The sequence below is a fragment of the Aquarana catesbeiana genome, linkage group LG05, assembly GCF_042186555.1.
Source record: "Aquarana catesbeiana isolate 2022-GZ linkage group LG05, ASM4218655v1, whole genome shotgun sequence".
Classification (NCBI taxonomy): Eukaryota; Metazoa; Chordata; class Amphibia; order Anura; family Ranidae; genus Aquarana; species Aquarana catesbeiana.
The window spans coordinates 100,452,904-100,468,289 of NC_133328.1; the positions used below are offsets into that span (position 1 = coordinate 100,452,904).

Below are 15,386 nucleotides of genomic sequence, written 5' to 3' on the forward strand. Positions count from 1 at the left end.
GGATTTTAAGCACATCTGTGTGAATGTGTCCTAACGGAAAGTGCGCTTTTATTTTTACAAAATGCGCTGGAGGTGCTGGAAGCGGGACTTTTAAAACGCCCAGCACACGGTAGACTGGTTATGGAGCATTTAAAGGGGACTGTTTTACAAGCGCTTTTGACGCACTGAGCAGCCACCGCCTGTTGCACGCCGTGCATAGACGCTATTTAATGCATTTTTGATTAAAGCGCATCAAAGATGCGGCACTAAGGATTTTAGTTTTTTTTTTTAATGCACCTAAAACAGAACCTGACGTTAGGACACGGCCTTTTCACACCCATGAGCCCTTATAGGACGGCCCATGTGTACACAGTCCAGCATGTACACAGTGAAGGTGGAATGTTCCCACGTGTGTGTGTGTTCCGCTCTCCATGTGTTTGTTGGAGGTACAGCACCTTCCCATCCGTACAGGTGACCCCGTCCCTTCCTGGGAGCACACCGTGGTCACCTCTCCTGTGCCCGGCTCTCCTCCATCCTCTCCCGTCACTCTCTCCGACAGACTGTCTACCAGCGAGCCGTCCCCCCCCTCCTCCTCCCCTTTACTACTCCGCTGACGGGCGCCCCGGCCGGCCAATCAGAAAGCAGGAATGTCGGCTGACCCCGCCCCGCTCTTTTCCCATGCCTGGGGGGCCGCTCCCCTCCCTCTCTTTGTATCAGACATCCGGGTTCCCCTCTCGGCTCTCTCTCTGATTTTCGGAGCCATTTTGGAGTGAGTTGAGGATATTGGGGGTGTCCGGTGATCAGCAGGCGGCGCCCCCCCCCCTCAGTGTGTGTCGGATGTCACATTGAAGTTTGGGCTCCTGTGTGTCTCCTCCTCCCCCCCCCCCCCCCCGCTCTAATCTTCTTGCTGCAGAAGGTGGAGTTCTGGCGGGGGGAGTCCTCACTACACCGGACCGACTACTCACTACTGCTGGCTGATCGGCTGCTGGGCTCCACATTACACATCTCACCCCCCCACCCCGGAATACGACTGGGTCACCCCCCCCCCCCCCCCCGATGTGAAGGAATTATCTCTGTCCATGGGATTGTATGACATCGTCTTGTATGGGCGCTGAGATCCGACCACAACATGGGGGCTCTGGGACTCACTTGGACACTTCTTCTGGCAACTTTCTGTGCAGGTAAGTGGCCCGATCACCTTCCCCCGATCCCGGAACACACACTCCGACCCCCGATCACACACTCCGACCCCCGATCACCTTCCCCCGATCCCGGAACACACACTCCGACCCCCGATTTCTCCCCGGAGATCCTCCGCCCGCAACTTTGTATCTGTCTATTTCCTCACCATCCCTCCGCTCTTTGTACGATGCACGTGTCTGCGATCTCCTCCGATCATCCCCCCGATAATCCACAGCACACGTGCGGACCAGATCACAACATGGGGGGGGGGGGGTCTACAGAAACCTCCACTGGGGGAAGATATCCCCCCCATCTCACCCACACACTGGAGGATCAGATCTCTAGAGAAGAGACCCCCCACTGTATTTTTTTGGAGAAGTGACACCCCCCCCACACACACACACTAGTGGATTAGATCTCTTGAGAAGAATGCCCCAGTGGTGGACCTCAGAAGAGACCCACTGAAGGTTCAGATCTCCAGAGAAGAGACCCCCCACTAGTGGAGCTCTGAAGAAGAGAACCACTGAAGGATCTGATCCTCCAATGATCCTCCAATGGGGTCTCTTCTCCAGACATCTGATCTTCCAATTGGGGGGGGGGGGGGCTCTTCTCCGGAGAGCTGATCCTCCAATGGGGGTCTCTTCAGAGATCCACCAGTGGGATTTGATTCTCCAGGGATCTGATGCTCCAGTGGGGGTCTCTTCTCCAGGGAGCTGATCTTCCAATGGGGGTCTCTTCTTAAGAGGTTCACCAGTGGGGGTATCTTCTTTGGAGATCTGATTTCCAGAAAATAGATCCCACCCACTGGTAGACTCCTCAAGAAAAGACCCTCATTGGAGGATCAGATCTCCGGAGAAGAGAACCCTACTGGTGGACCTCTGAAGAAGAGATCCCCATTGGAGGATCAGGTCTCCGGAAAAGAGAACCCCACTGGTTGACCTCTGAAGAAGAGACACTCATTGGAGGACCAGATCTCCAGAGAAGAGAACCCCACTGGTGGACCTCTGAAGAAGAGATCCCCATTGGAGGATCAGATCTCCGGAAAAGAGAACCCCACTGGTTGACCTCTGAAGAAGAGACACCCATTGGAGGACCAGATCTCCAGAGAAGAGAACCCCACTGGTGGACCTCTGAAGAAGAGATCCCCATTGGAGGATCAGATCTCCGGAGAAAAGAACCCCACTGGTTGACGTCTGAAGAAGAGACCCTCATTGGAGGATCAGATCTCTGGAGAAGAGAACCCCACTGATGGACCTCTGAAGAAAAGACCCCCATTGGAGGATCAGATCCCCAGAGAAGAGACCCTCACTGGAGGATCAGATCTCTGGAGAAGAGAGCTCCACTGGAGATCTCTAAAAAGATACCTCCACTGTTGGACCTGTGAAGAGTGCGCTCCTACTGGTGAATCTTGGAGAAGAGACCTTCCAGTGGTGAATCCAATCAGACCTCCGGAGGAGAGAATTCTCCCCACTAATGGACTTCTGGAGAAGACCCCCCCCCCCCCCTTTCCCACTGGTTGTCCTCTGGGGAGAGACACCCCCTCCCCCCTTTACTGGTGGAAGTGACAGGATGCCATCTATGTGCCCCCTCTCTGCAGGGCACCCTAGGCTGGGACTTTGATGGCGGTTGTGTATTTTAGGCAGGTCATGCTGTGTCCTCTGGTGATGAAGTGTTGTGATGCTCCCCCTGGGGCTTTTGCTATTTTTATGAGATGAATCATTTTGGCTTTGATTTGTGACTGGTGGCGTGTACTACATTGTAGTAAAATAAGCTTTCCCCTCCCACAAACACACAGCCTCAGCCGCGTCGGTTGGAGGTTCTGCTGCAGGTTTCTCATTGTACACATTGATCAATTGATCCCCAGCATGCAGGGGGCATCATGGTAAAGCTTGCTGTGATATATATATATATATATCTCTATCTATCCTACATACAGTGTGTGTATATATAAATAAATATATATACAGCCCACATTGTGCGTGTATATAGCCCTGAGCAATTGCAGCATTGTCTGCTGATCACCATGCCACCATCCATGAGCTCATTGATGGGTGGTGTGCCCTTGCAGAACACACGTGTATGTGGCATGCCTGTATAGAAGTGCTGTGCAATGTACAGATCCTGTGCTGTATCACGTTTTCAGGGTCTCCAGTCGCCGTAGCTGACATTTGTAGCTGTAGTGCTTCGGCTGTCCTTATTAAACCTCACATAACCCCTGTAGTATACGCTTGTATTGTAGTGATGCTGGGAACACGAGGCTTCTGTCTGAAAATAAAGCCTGTGAAAATGGCAGGGAAATATTTTGTGGTGACATTGCACACACGGCTTAACCACCAAATAGCGTGTGTGTGTGTAGCATGCGTAAGATTGTATAGATTTGTGTATACACATTGCAAGGCATGAGCAGACTACCCCCTCCCCTCCAATGTGGCTAATGCAATTTCTGCAGACCCTAGACTGGTCCAGGGCTGCCGGAGGGGTGGGGGGATTGCTTCCACCTTGTTAATGATGAATGGGGGGGAAGCAGAAGGCATAGTAGAATAGTAAACTGATGGCTCCAGTGTTTGGCAAACAATCAGGAACCTCTCTCCCTCTGAAGCTAACCATGTCCTTATGTGACAGCGGCTGGGTAGCCTTCCCTGCTTCACAAGACATTGGCACAGCATGCCTCAATGATGGGGGGGGGGGGTGTTAGGATTGGGATCATGTAAAAAAAAAAAAAAAATAATTATATATATTATTATTATTTTTTTATTTTTTTGGGCAAGGCATGAAAAGGGTTAAAGATGCAAAATACATAATTTAAATTTCCCGATCCTGTATGCACCATTTTGTGTTTTCACGTCATCTGTTTTGCTGGCTGCTCTGCTGTCATTCTGTGCACTGTTGCTGCATGCCTGCCAGTCTCCATGTTATGTGTTGAAGGGCATCACATGCCCACCCACGCCCCAAAATTTGGGTGATTTTAGAAGTGTTAGTGAATGAAAATGAACTGCCTGCTTAGGAAGTGTGCTGGTGTTCCCTGTGATGGAGGGGTGTGTTTTTTATTTATTTTTTAAAATTTTGGTTTTTCCTTTTTTTTTTGTTTGTTTCGGAATGTGGCAGCCTAGCTGAAGTCTATGAAGCGGCATGCTCCATCCACCATCCCTGTGCTGCCTCTCTCGCTCTCTGTTTTCTTTGTTCAGGGCTCTCATTAAAAATGCAGTGCCAGTGTTTATAACACACACACAACCTGGCACTGTCAGGATTCTCATTTTCACGTTAAACCCCCAGGAGATGGGGCAGCTGAACAAATGTAGCCGAGACAAAAACAGGCAATATTTTGCTTCCATTTATTATCCTCTGGTATTGTGCAGCCAACACGGCTTTAAAGTTTTAGAAGAAATTGAGCTGATAATGTAAGATATGTTTAGGCTTACATGCTTGCTCATACAGAATTGTCAGCTAGATTGGAAACTAATTGCAGCTTGTGTTTTTTTTTTTTTTTTGTTTTTTTTTTTTTAAATTGTGATTTGGGTGGCCAATGTTAAGGCGGTATGGCAAGGAGGCATCAAACTGTTTTTGGAGTGTTTGTTTTCTGGCATGGCCAATATAAGGGAGGTACGGGAAGGGTGGTTCATATGTTTTTGGAGTGTTTCTTTGCTGGCACGGCCAATGTAAGGGAGGTACGGGAAGGGTGGATCGTATGTTTTGGGTGTGTTCGTTTGCTGGCATGGCCAGTGTAAGGGAGGTACGGGAAGGGGGGATCCTATGTTTTTGGAGTGTTCGTTTGCTGGCATGGCCAGTGTAAGGGAGGTACGGGAAGGGGGGATCATATGTTTTTGGAGTGTTCGTTTGCTGGCACGGCCAATGTAAGGGAGGTACGGGAAGGGTGGATCATATGTCTTGGGTGTGTTCGTTTGCTGGCATGGCCAGTGTAAGGGAGATACGGGAATGGGGTATCATATGTTTTTGGAGGGATTCTATACTGGTGTGACATAAATGAGGAAGGGCAGATAATATAGTTTTTGTTTTGTGTCTTACTATACTGGCATGGCCAATATAAAGGAGGCAGGGGATCATATAATGTTTTTAGAATGTTTCTATCCTGGTATGGCATGGGTGGGTAATTAACAGTTTTTGGAGTGATTCTATACTGGTATGGCTGCCGAATGCGGAAAGGTCTTCCCTTTTTTTTTTTTTTTTTTGTTCTCACTTTCTTCTAGTAGGAAGGACAGGCAGCGTTGCATGATAGATCTATGTATTGGCTATGAATTACACATTTGCCTTCTGTGCTGCTGTTCAAGCTTCTTGACATTGCTGTAAATTGGTTTGCCACTGTGAATCCCGCCAGTCCTTCTCTGCGGGGTTTTCAAACGTCAAGAGTGACATAATCTGATTGTAGACCCTCTCAAAGACATGTATGTGTAGTTTTCACGTACGTATACTGCATGACTTGTGTAGTAGAACCGTACAAGGTTCTTTTTCCATAGGTCACGTATTTTCAGGATTGTGCCAGTAAAATAAGTGAATAAATAAAATAAAACATCAGCATCTTGTGAGCGTGGGTTGGGGAGCAGTTGCCTAGGTTCTTTCTAGTGTTGAACCGATACCAGTTTTGGTGCCAATACTTAGCATTTGCAGGCGTACTTGTAATCGTGCAAATGCTCCATACTGAAACCGATACCTTCAATTTGCAGGCGTACTTGTAATCGTGCAAATGCTACATACTGTAACCGATACCTTCAAGTCCGCAGAACGTATCAGTACTCTGTCTTAAAAAATGGTTTTGGTGCATCCCTAGTTCTTTCGAAAATGTTTTTGGATGTTCTCTGATCTGTATCTACATATGCTATATATTTCTTAACGTCTATTGGGCTCAACAGTGGTTGTGTTGATGTAATATGCCAATTGTATGTGAGTAGGCATATACTACAATGCTGTGTTGCAATTGATACACTTGCCTTGTGTAATTACCTCTATTGTTAAACGAGTTTTGGCCCATGTGATTGTACCCCAGGGATCTCCAAACTCTTGAAACAAGAGGGTCAGTTTACTGCCCTTAAAACTTTCAGGGGGGCTGGACTGTGGCCAGTGGAAGTAGAAAATGCCCTGGCATTGATGGGAATAAACAATGCCATAGGCTTGGTGTTCAGTGGGAGTAAAAAAAAAAAAAAAATTACATAATTGGTGTCAGTGGGAGGAATAGTGCCCCGTCTTTGGTGTCAACTGAATGAATAGTGCCTCAAGGGCCGGATAAAGGCCAGCAAAAGGGCCACCTCCGGCCCGTGGACTACAGTTTGGAGACCCCTGTTATCCACTATTGAGTGTCAAATATCTTTGTTATATATGCATCCCTTTGAAAACCAAAAAAAATCTTTTCATTTTAAAATGTTCATTGCTTTCTTACTTAGAAATACTTTAGTATAGGAACTACAGGGTATCATGAAATCAAATACGAGCAGAATTTTCCCCAGGAAGTTGTACTACAGCTTTCAAGGGACCTTGTCTAAAGTTTTATAAAAATGTATATAGCATCAGCTAATAGTTTTGTTTTTTTTTTTTTGTTTTTTTTTATCGCAGATTATTTTATTTAAAAAAATAATGGTGATGTGACCATCGCTGAGTTGTCCACCATCATAGAACATGCACCCTATTCCTCTGATCAGCTTGGGTCACCGGGCATATTGGGGTGATGAGTTGTTGCTTGAAGTCTGGACTGTGTGGGCAAGATCTTTAAGTATGCAAAAGTGATGGATACTGCATGTGTTTAAAACTGGGCAATATGATCTGTCCTTATATATACTCTTGGGTTTGACAAATAAATTGCTGAAGTTACGTAGTTGGTAAGGTTAAATGAAGACCATCCAGTTCAACCCAATTGTGTGTGTATATACCCAGATTTTCTAGTCTGCCTACCAGCAGAAATTGCTAACCCAAGAGATAATGACACAATTGTATTCATTTTTTTGACTGGTTTATGGCCAGCTTAAAGTGTATCAGGTTACTAAAAAATGATACTTTAGTAGATACTCATGAATAAACAACCAAGGTATGTTTCTCATTTCTTTTATTCGTGATATTCCCAAGAAATTTGCATGAATTAGAGCAGTGGTCTCAAAACTGCGGCCCATTGCTTGCTTTTATCTGGCCCTTGGGGCGCTATTTCATCCACTGATACCAACATGGGGCATAATTTTTTCCTCCACTAATACCAGTGAAGGGACACAATTCCTCCCAATGACATCAACAATTAGGCTCAATAACATCAATTATAGGGCACAATTACTCTTACAGACATTAACAATGGGGTACAATTCCTCCCACCGACACCAACGATGGGGTGCAATTCCTCCCAGTGACCCTAATGATGGGGCACAATTCCTCCCATTGACACCAACAATTGGGCCCAATGACACCCATGATGGGGGCATGTATCCTCTCATGGGGCACAATTCATCCCAGTGACCCAATGCCACTAATGATGGGGCACAATTCCTCCCAATGACACCAGCTATTGGGCCCATTGACACCAATGATGGGGCATGAATCCTCCCACTGACACCAAAGATGGGGCATTTTTTTCCCGCTAACGTCTGAACCTTTTCTACTCTCAATGGCCACAGTCCGCCCCCCCCTAAAGTCTGAAGAACAAATTGGCCTCTTGTTTAGAAAATTGGAGACGTCTGAATTAGAGGATGATTCAGTCCAATGCCTATAACAGAAATATCACATTTAGTTTGACTGACCTCAGGGGATTTGATTTAAGTCATAATTTTTAAAGAGCAACTGTCATCTCTGTCCTGCAGCGGCTCCGCCTCTGACCCGCTGTTGACTCACCGACAGTCCCATTCACTTTAACCACTTAAGGACCGGGCCTATTTTTTACACTTGGTGTTTAAATCAGGATTTTTTTGCTAGAAAATTACTTTAAATACACTTTTTTTTTAAATTAAAAATAAGAAAACCTAATTTTTTTATATTGTGAAAGATAATGTTACTCCGAGTAAATTGATACCCAAAATGTCATGCTTCCAAATTGCGCCTGCTCGTGAAATGGCGACAAACTTTGACACTTAAAAATCTCCAAAGGCAAAGTTTCAACATTTCTACAGGTTACTAGTTTTGATTTACAGAGGAGGTCTTTTGCTAGAATTATTGCTCTAATGATTGCGGCGATACCTCACCTGTGATTTGAACACCGTTTTACATATGCGGCTGCGACTTACGCTTCTACGCGCGAGCACAGTGTGATGGGGCACTTTAATTTTTCTTATTTATTTTACCTTTTTTTTTTTTTTTTCACTGTTCCTTTAAAAAAATATTTATTTTTTGATTACGCGATTTGAGAACGTGCTTGATGTGGGCCCAGTCTTCTCGGCTCTTCATTGGATGGATTGATAGCAGCGCAGCCATTGGCTCGTGCTGCTGTCAATCAACTCCAATGACGCCGAGGGCAGAGTCCTATAGTGGGTGGCTTATGGACGCTGGATACAGGACTCAGGAGCGCGCCCGCAAGTTAACCCCCTTGGGAGAGCGCTTCCCAGAGGGGGTCTAGTGGTTGCGGGGAGGAGCCGAGACAGCCGCCGAGGGACCCCAGAAGACGTGGATCGGGACCACTGTGTACAAAACGAGCTGCACAGTGGAGGTAAGTATGACATTTTTGTTATTTAAAAAAAAATAAAAAAAGTGAAGCTTTACAACCCCTTTAAGCCTAATGCCCTGTACACACGGTTGGATTTTCCGACGGAAAATGTGTGATAGGACCTTGTTGTCGGAAATTCCGACCGTGTGTAGGCTCCATCACACATTTTTCATCGGATTTTCCGACACACAAAGTTTGAGAGCAGGATATAAAATTTTCCAACAACAAAATCCATTGTCGGAAATTCCGATCGTGTGTAAACAAATCCGACGGACAAAGTGCCACGCATGCTCAGAATAAATAAAGAGATGAAAGCTATTGGCCACTGCCCTGTTTATAGTCCCGACGTACATGTTTTACGTCACCGCGTTTAGAACGATCGGATTTTCCGACAACTTTGTGTGACCGTGTGTATGCAAGACAAGTTTGAGCCAACATCCGTCGTAAATAATCCATGGATTTTGTTGTCGGAATGTCCGAACAAAGTCCGACCGTGTGTACAGGACATAAGAAGCTCTTCTTCCACAGTGATCTTAAAGAGACAGTGCAGCCATCTTAAAAAATTGAAGGTCAAAGCACAGAATAATAAAATAAAATCCATTGTGCTTACAATAATAAATCTATAAATAAAATCCATAAAAAAAAAAATCCATCCTGCATGCAATTTTTTTTAAATCTGAGCTGGGTTCTGCTGTAATCGCCTTATCTCATTGTTTACTGTAAATATGCCAGATGCTGATAGTCTTTCTTTGTCTGTACATATTACAACAGGTCCTGAATTTCATCATTCAGTAGAAAATATTATTACTCAGTGACCAAAAATAAGCAGCACTTGAGATCAGCATTTGTCTATTATTAGCAGGCAAGCTTTATTGGGCTTCTTTTTTTGTTAGCAGTGAAGGAACGGGGCTGTGAATCATTATGTTTACACACACTTGGATGGTGGAGGCTTCTGATGTGACAGTCTGGTTCACGTGCGTTCCTCCAACGATAACAAGAGATGAAGTGTTTTAATATCACTAACCACAGAGCATGCTTGGTTGCTGTATGGTAAACAAGCTCTGGCTGTGTTCACCATGCGTTATATTGAACCCATGTGCTTTCTGAGGAGCCTATGTAATATGCAGCCAAACTTCTTCTCATTAGGAGGATTTGGTTTAGCCGTTTTGTTTTGTGCTTTTTTTTTTTTTTTTTCTTCTTCTGGTGTATTGAACTTCCTAACAGTAGTACTTTGGACCTACTACTGCTCTGATATTAAAGCCTTTTTAAAGATTCATGCTAAGGCTCGGTTCACACTGCCGTGACTTGGGATAAGACTTGAGTCGCGTGACATGTAAAATCCTATGTTAGTAAGTAACTGAGAGCAGTCTTAATTAGCACTACTGAAGTCGCTCTGACTTTAGGAAAGGTCCCTGTACTACTTCAAGGCAACTTCTATCTGACTTGTGCCCATAGACTTTAATGGAAGTCACCTCTAAGTTGGATCCTCATCTTAATTGATGTAATTTGGATCCGACATTACAGGAAGATTACACAGACATTCCCTGAAGTTGCTTCAAAGTCGTGCCGAAGTCCCCTGGCAAAGTCGCACTGTAAGTACCCTGACTTTCTGGTCGTGGCAGTGTGAGCCGAGCCTAAAGATTTTCCGACAAGTGTTGGATGTGAGCTTGTTGTCGGAAAGTCCGACCGTGTGTATGCTCCATCGAACATTTTCTGTCGGAATTTCTGCACGCAAATGTTTGAGAGCAGGTTTTCAAATTTTCCGACCATAAAACTTGTTGTCGAAAAGTCCGATCCTGTGTACACAAGTCCGTCGCACAAAAGTTCACACATGCTGTGAATCAAGCAAAAGGATCCCCACTGGCTATTGAACTTCCTTTTTCTCGGCTCGTCGTACGCGTTGTACGTCACCGCGTTCTCACGTTTTGAATTTTTGGCCAACATTTGTGTGACCGTGTGTATGCAAGACAAATTTGAGCAAACGTCCTTCGTAAAAAAAATCCTCGGTTTTGTTGTCGCTAAATCCGATCATGTGTACGGGGCATTAGGCTGATAATAGATCAAAGTTTACCATGGGCTCGTTCACACCAGCAAGCTAAAATGCGTCAGTTGTGTAGGGTGATGTTTTGCACTTTGTAACCTTTTCTTTCTCTCTGTTTCTTTTTTTTTCTTGACTTTAAAGCAGAGTTGCAGCCTGGGTGAAAAAAAATAAAATCAGCAGTAACAAATACTGTAGCTGCTGACTTTTAATATAAGGACACTTACCTGTCCAGGGAGTCCTCAATGTCGGCACCCAAAGCCAACCCGTCCATCGGCTCTGGGTGCGGGCACCGGCATCCTTACTATATGAATCCTTCACAGCCTGTTTCCTACTGCGCATGTGCGAGTCGTGCAGTGCTTTGTGAATGGTCCTGGGTCCTGGACCCACACATAGGTCCCAGAAGGCAACAGGGGGAAGGAGGAGGGCAAAATAAAGAGTTCAATTTTTGCCTGGAATTTCACTTTAATAAAAGAGAAGTATGGCCACCACTACCAAAGTTTTTTTTTTTTTTTTTTTTTTCCCCATACTTCTCTTCTGGAACTCAAGTGGTCACCTGTGACCATGAATCAGCCAACAGCAGGCTAAAGCCTGCTGTCTGCTGACATCACAGCGGCTCCAGGCTCTGGAATGATCCTGACAACAATGTGCCGCTGAGAGCCTGAGCCAGGAACGTCCGCCCCCTCCTCTGGCGCTCCAATGAGTGCTGGACAGGCAAAGCAAAGAACAATAACTGACAGTCACCACTCTCTGCTTAATGCGGACCGAGAACTGAGTGATCAGTGGTCATGTGGTCGCTCATTTCTCAGGCTTAGAGGCAGCAGGGTACAGCTGCAGCATCACAGAGATGCTGCAGCCAAAAAGGCAAGTATTTTATTCAGTTTTTTATTTTATTCCGACACGTCTCCTTTTAAAATGTCACAAAATGCAGCGCAACTCACGTCAAAGAGCAGCATGGGATTTGTCTTTATTTAATAATCATACTTGCCTAGGTGGGTGCAGCGTCGCTCTGATGCTGCATCTGTCCCCTGACGGCTCTAAGGATGAGAACCGAGCAATCAAACGCCGCCGAGAGCTGGTGACTGACAGAAACCGCTGTCTGCTGTGCCCCGCCCCCACATGCTCACTGGAGAGTGCTGGGCTGTGGAGGAGGAGGGAGTGGCTGGATCAGGCTCTCAGTGGCTCGCTGAGAGGCTGAGCCGGGTGCCAGTCCGGGCATGCTGGTGGATCCCGACCATATGGTCGCAATCTTTCCTGAGCCTGGACTGGCTCTATGATGTCAGCCTGGACTGGCTCTATGATGAGCCGCTTATCCTAGGAAACAGATATCTTTAGGAGATCGCTGACAACATAACCAACAGCCATATACTTTTTGCTTTGGGATGTGTCACCATAGCACCACCCAGCCAGATATTGCAAGCTTTTTTCCACATGGTGATTTTCATAGCAGTTGATGGGTCTCTTAGGCATCAAGCATTACACTATTGAGATTTTGGGTGTCCCTTTTTTTTTTTTTTTTTCATTTTAAGGAAGGGGAGAGACTGTAGAGGAAGACACTGAGCAGCATTGCTCAGACAGATACTAACACAATGTAACTACAAGTTTACTTCAGTTTCATTGTATCTTTTGTTTTACTTGTGCTAAATGTTTCTGCTTTCAGTGGCAACAAATAGTGTTATCCAGTGTCCATGCACACTGTTTTAAAGTGGGAGTCCGGCGACCAATCTTCTTTTTTTTTTTTTTTTTTTTTTAGGTCATTGAGACACTTTGCTAATCCCAAAATAATACTCACAGTTTGGGTGTAATATTTCCACCCCCGTCTGTTTTCGTACTGAAGAATAACTTTAAAAATGTGGTGCTGGCTGTTTCCATCTTGCTTGTGGGCATGTGAAGCCCACAAGCATTGATTTCCTGGATGCGGTGAATGCTGTTCATTCACAGCTTGTTCACAAGCTTGATCATTGTTCCCGCACTGAATCTTGGGAAGCCTGACACTAAGCTCCCAGGAGACAGTGCGGCGCCAGGGAAAGGCAATAAACACTCCTTCTCCCATGGGAGGAGAGACAGGAAGTGCCACAATAAAGTACAATATACAGGTAATTACAGCAATAAAAAAAAATTTCGTGCTGCATTTGAACATCTATGCAATTAACTGAAGGGGGTAAGATTAAGTTAAAAATTTGAGTGGAACCCCGCTTTAAGTCTAGCTTTTAAAAGCACTTCAGCGTCTAGGAACATTTTTCCATTTATGGGATAGATTTGCCAGCAGGAAAAAAGCTGAATGCTGCTAAAACGCTGGCAGAAAAATGCTATTATGAGCGTTTTTCATCCAGCGTGTGTTTTTTTTTTTTTTTTTTTTTTTTTTTTTTTTTTTTTTTTTAGTGTGTATGGGACATAAAACTTCCCAAAGCTAAACTACAGGGAGGTGCTTTCCTCTTTCCTCAGCAGCTCACACATATACACACTTCCACATCCTTACATGGAATGTACCTATACTATAGGAGCTAATCCCATTGGAGTCTATGTGCAGTGTTGGTACATAGGTCGGCATCTAGACGCTAAATTTTATGCAAGCCAGGATATAGATAAAGAAGGAGGCCATGGCCATCCATGGAAGAGGTACAGTGGGTATAGAAAAGAATCACTCCTCTTATAATTACAATATGTTGTTTTGCAGCCTGAAATGAAGACACACAGTTTTTGTTTTATCCAGCTGTATTTACTCTTATAACATCCAAGTAAAAAATAAAACACCAACATATCAGGGAAAAAAAACAATCACTGAGTTGTAAAATGGATCACCCCCTTGTGCCAGTATTTTGTTGAACCACCTTTTTTGTTTTAATAAAGCCTTTAGTCTGTTGGGATATGTCTCTACTAACTTTGCACATCTAGACTTTGCAATATTTGCCCAAATTTGATGGTGACTGTTTGTGGACTGCAGTCTTCAAGTAATTCCACAGATTTTCAATGGGGTTTAAGTCTGGACTCTTAGGCCCCTTTCACACTGGGGCGGTGGGGGCGTCGGCGGTACAACAGCGCTTTTTTTAGCGCTGCTGTACCGTCGTTCTTGCAGTGGTATTCGGCCGCTAGCGGTGCGGTTTTAACCCCCGCTGGCGGCCGAAAAAGGGTTAAAATCCCTCGTACAGCGCGGCTATAGCCGCGCTGTCCCATTGAATGCACCGCTCCTTCACCGCTCCATAAAAGCGGTTTGCAGGACTTTTTTCACCGCCCTGCCTGCGCACCGCTTCAGTGTGAAAGCCCTTGGGCTTTCACACTGAACAAACAGCGGAGGCTGTTTAGGGGCGGTTTTCAGGCGGTATTTTTAGCGCAATACCGCCTGAAAACCGCTCCAGTGTGAAAGGGGCCTTACTAAGCCATGCAAGGACATTCACCTTTTTCTCCTTCAGCCACTATGTTGTCATTTTTGCTGTGTGCTTTGGGTCGTTGTCATTTCGGAAGGTGAACCTTCTTCCCATTGACAACTTTCTGGAAGATGGCAGCAGATGTTCCTGAAGAATTTGATGGTATTTTGCCCCATTCATTTTTTCTTCTATCCTGACAAGTGCTCCAGTTCCTGCTGCAGATTAACACCCCCATACCAGGATATCACCACCTTCATGCTTTCCTATAGGAATGGTGTTATTTGGATGGTGAGCTCTATTGGATTTCTGCCAGACATATCATTTGGTGTTAAGGCCAAATAATTCAATTTTAGTCTCATCTGACCACAACACCTTTTCCCATGTGGCCTCAGAATCTTCAAGGTGTGATTTGGCACCCCGATTTAGCTCAGTCGTGACTGCATGTGGCCTATTTTGAGCGGTGGCTTTTTTTCTTGCAACCCTCCCATACAAGCCACGTTTGTGGAGAATTTGTGATATTGTTGTCACATGCACACAATGACCACTTTGCCCAAAATTCCTACAACTGCTTCAGAGTTGTTGTAGACCTCTTGGTAGCCTGTGCTTCTAGATAAAGCCTTTGGAATGTTTTTATATCCATCTCCTGACTTGTACCTGTCCACAACTTTATCCCAGAGATCCCTGTGACAGTGCCTTGCCACCCATTGTTGATTGTTTGCTTCAGTTGCACTATCAGGGACTGAAATGATCCAGGAAAACTCTTTTCATGCTGAGCTAATTAAAATTATCACAGCTGAAAGTCAAATAGCTTTGTGTGCCATTGAGTGATTAAGTTACACCTGATTGAGTTTACAAGTAATTTTTAGGAGGGGTGATCCTTTTTCCAACTCAGTGAATCTATTTTTTATTTTTTTTTCTGACATGTTGGCGTTATATCTTTAACAACTGGATAATGCAAAAATTGTGTCTGTCTTTGTTTCAAGCTGCGAAGCAACAAAATTTGATTATTTTAAAGGGGCTCATTCTTTTCTATACCCACTGTAAGTATAATACATATAGGGGGTATGGTTCAGCTATGGATAGTTTATGGGGCTGGGGAGTATATAATTCATTAACATGTCCTTTTGAAGTAAACCTATTGTACATGTAGACAAATGCATAAGCAAAGGTTACCTTCAGTGGCTACAGCATGTCATAA

General features: G+C 44.9%; 1 protein-coding gene across 1 annotated transcript in view; it reads left to right on the forward strand.

Moving 5' to 3' along the window:
• Positions 1 to 697: 697 nt before the first annotated feature.
• ACVR2B (activin A receptor type 2B) overlaps positions 698 to 15,386 on the forward strand; it is a 279,211-nt gene continuing 264,522 nt past the window's right edge. Inside the window, exon 1 of the mRNA XM_073632740.1 lies at positions 698 to 1,160. Within this exon, the coding sequence (XP_073488841.1) occupies positions 1,109 to 1,160 (52 nt within the window). The 5' untranslated portion in view covers positions 698 to 1,108. The remainder of the gene's footprint in view (positions 1,161 to 15,386) is intronic.